The following is a 2,395-nucleotide window of genomic DNA, read 5'->3' as shown; positions in this document are numbered from 1 at the left end:
GGTTATGAGGTTGATGCAATCGGTTATAGATAGAATTACACAGGTCCTTTGTGGACAATTGAATACATGTGTTTGTGTTCATGGGGAATTCAGTGTTGTTGATACTGAAGCTTGAGAGCATTGGCTATTTAGTCAATGGTTTCAAAGCATTTTTACAAATTCATGCAATATAACAAAAGACCATCTCTCTATATGGAAGTATTGGTATATAATGTGACATATACTCCCACTTTCGTTGTAGATATGTTTGAATGCAATTTCTGTATTTATTAATTTTGATATAATACATATTCTTTTTTTCAGTTTGCACCACCTTTTACATATTTTTATAAATACATTGTTTATTCTTTAGTTTCACAACAGAGATGTTAAAATGCTTTACTTCGATGTATGATCTCTATGAAATAATAAGTAAATGTTTGTTCTTGTTTTGTTCTGTATTAATTCTATAGATTTTACTGAGTGAATGCTGAACTGCAGGTCATACAGTATATTACTGATGCAATGATGCAAGACAATCATGGCCGATGATAAAGACAACTTGCTCTTTTTATTTCTGATATCTTGATATAGTTTCTCGTTCTCCATTGTGAAAACGAAGGGTAGTAAAACAGAGAAGCAAACCTTCTTAGGTTAGTCTGGCTCAACGTTTTTGAGATAAACCTCCCATTGGCACCGCTCAATTCCAGTGGCACCAATCAGATTCAAGCCCCGACACAAGACACACACACACACACACACAAAGCTTAGCGCCCCCCAAGATGGCTGTGATTGGCTTAAAGTAACAGTGTTTTTCCCAGATCTCAGAACAGAAGCAGACAGGGGAGAGAAAGAGGTAGAGAGCAGGTGAAGGGTTAGGATTAAAGAGAAAGGTGAAGAGATAGAGAAAGAGAGAATGTAATATAAACATATGTTTCTCATGCCAATAATGCCCTTTGAAGTGAATTGAGAGAGAGAGAGAGGGCAAAATAAAGGGCAGACAGATGAAGTACTGGGCGGGTGTTGTAGATCGTTTCGGGGGGAGGGGGGGGGCATTGTAAATTGGTGGGGCTAGAGGCACATTTGAATTCAGGCGGTGTGTCTCCTGCGCTAGCGGAATCCTACCTGCTTTAGCATGGCAACAGGGAGGTAGCAGCAGTATCATTCGGCTGCAGCCTGTAAACACACACTCACAAGCACACACACACACACACGTGCCATAGTCTCCACAGGCAGGGAGAGAGAGTGATACAGGTAAGCAAGAATACCCCTGATGAGAGAGAGGAACCCTCAAGAAGGAGGAGCGAGAGAGAGAGAGAGGGAGAGATTAGGATGAGCTACAGAAAGAGGAGGAGGATGAAGGAGCTCAGAGGAACATACACATCCCTTAAAATCTCAGCATATGGACTCTTCCCGCCGCACCAAGGGTGGGCTTGGCAGGGACAGAGTGTGAGACAGACGTGGAACAAAGCGACAACTCTGATTGGATAGAGGCGAGCGGGAGAGCCAGAGAGGAGGATGACATTTACTGTGTTGTAACATCCTCATATTGGAGGCTTAAGGGGGCAGGGGGGGTGGGGGGGGTGGAGGGAGGTGAATGCCAGAGTGTGTGTGGAGGGAGGGGGGGGGGGGAAAGGGGGGGGCAGTAAATTAATACTGGAGAGGGGATGAGACAATGTGGCACCCTGAGGCAGGTGAGCTGAACACACACACACACATTTCTGTACTTCTGGGATAAGACGGGATCGGATCTGACTCCCTGCAAAGCAGAGGATTTCAAGGAGCCGAGAGACATTCCGGAATCACCTGCCACTCCGCGGAACGCCGTCTCAGTCCGGAGAGGAGAACACAGCAGAAGATACAGTGAAGGATCTGTAAAGTTCTGTAAAGGATCCCTTAGATATCTATTTACCAAGCAGCGATGGAAACCTGTAGGACCTAAAACTGTGATCCAGTGGCTCTCCCCTCTAGTAGATCACCTGAGCTATGAGGTAACCAGCCCTAACCCTGCAGCTATGAGGCATCCACAGTGATCCAGTTACAGACAAGAGAGAGATCCGGCCAGAGATCCAGTGGCTCTCCTGGCAGCGGCCTGTGCTCCCCTCTGACACACCGATGTCTTGATGTATTGCTGTGGACTGGGACACTGGCGGAGAGTGCAGTCCAACTATGTAAGTAGCTGCCGTTTGACAGATTTGATTCCGTAGCGATAGTGGAGTTGTTTGTGGCAGGAAAGAGAACCAGGGAGGGAGGAGAGTTATTAAGAGACAGCTCAACCAGAGAGAGAGGAAATAATGTTGTTGTTCAGTCAATAACTACGCTGTTGGTGATCCCCATCGAGCTGTGTCTGTCATGTTACCAAGCTGTTGTCTGTAGTTGGAGTGCTCATGCACACATATTTAATTACAATTGATTG

The 2,395-nt window shown here is 45.4% G+C and overlaps 1 protein-coding gene across 1 annotated transcript in view; it reads left to right on the top strand.

Annotated features, from left to right (window-relative positions):
- Positions 1–2,102: 2,102 nt before the first annotated feature.
- cacnb2b (calcium channel, voltage-dependent, beta 2b) overlaps positions 2,103–2,395 on the top strand; it is a gene marked incomplete at both ends in the record, with an annotated part of 21,710 nt that continues 21,417 nt past the window's right edge. The window contains one exon of the mRNA XM_084446381.1: positions 2,103–2,150. Within this exon, the coding sequence (XP_084302507.1) occupies positions 2,103–2,150 (48 nt within the window). The remainder of the gene's footprint in view (positions 2,151–2,395) is intronic.

Source organism: Borostomias antarcticus (assembly GCF_949987555.1).
Source record: "Borostomias antarcticus genome assembly, chromosome: 12".
Classification (NCBI taxonomy): domain Eukaryota; kingdom Metazoa; phylum Chordata; class Actinopteri; order Stomiiformes; family Stomiidae; genus Borostomias; species Borostomias antarcticus.
This window is presented reverse-complemented; position numbering and strand designations above follow the sequence as displayed.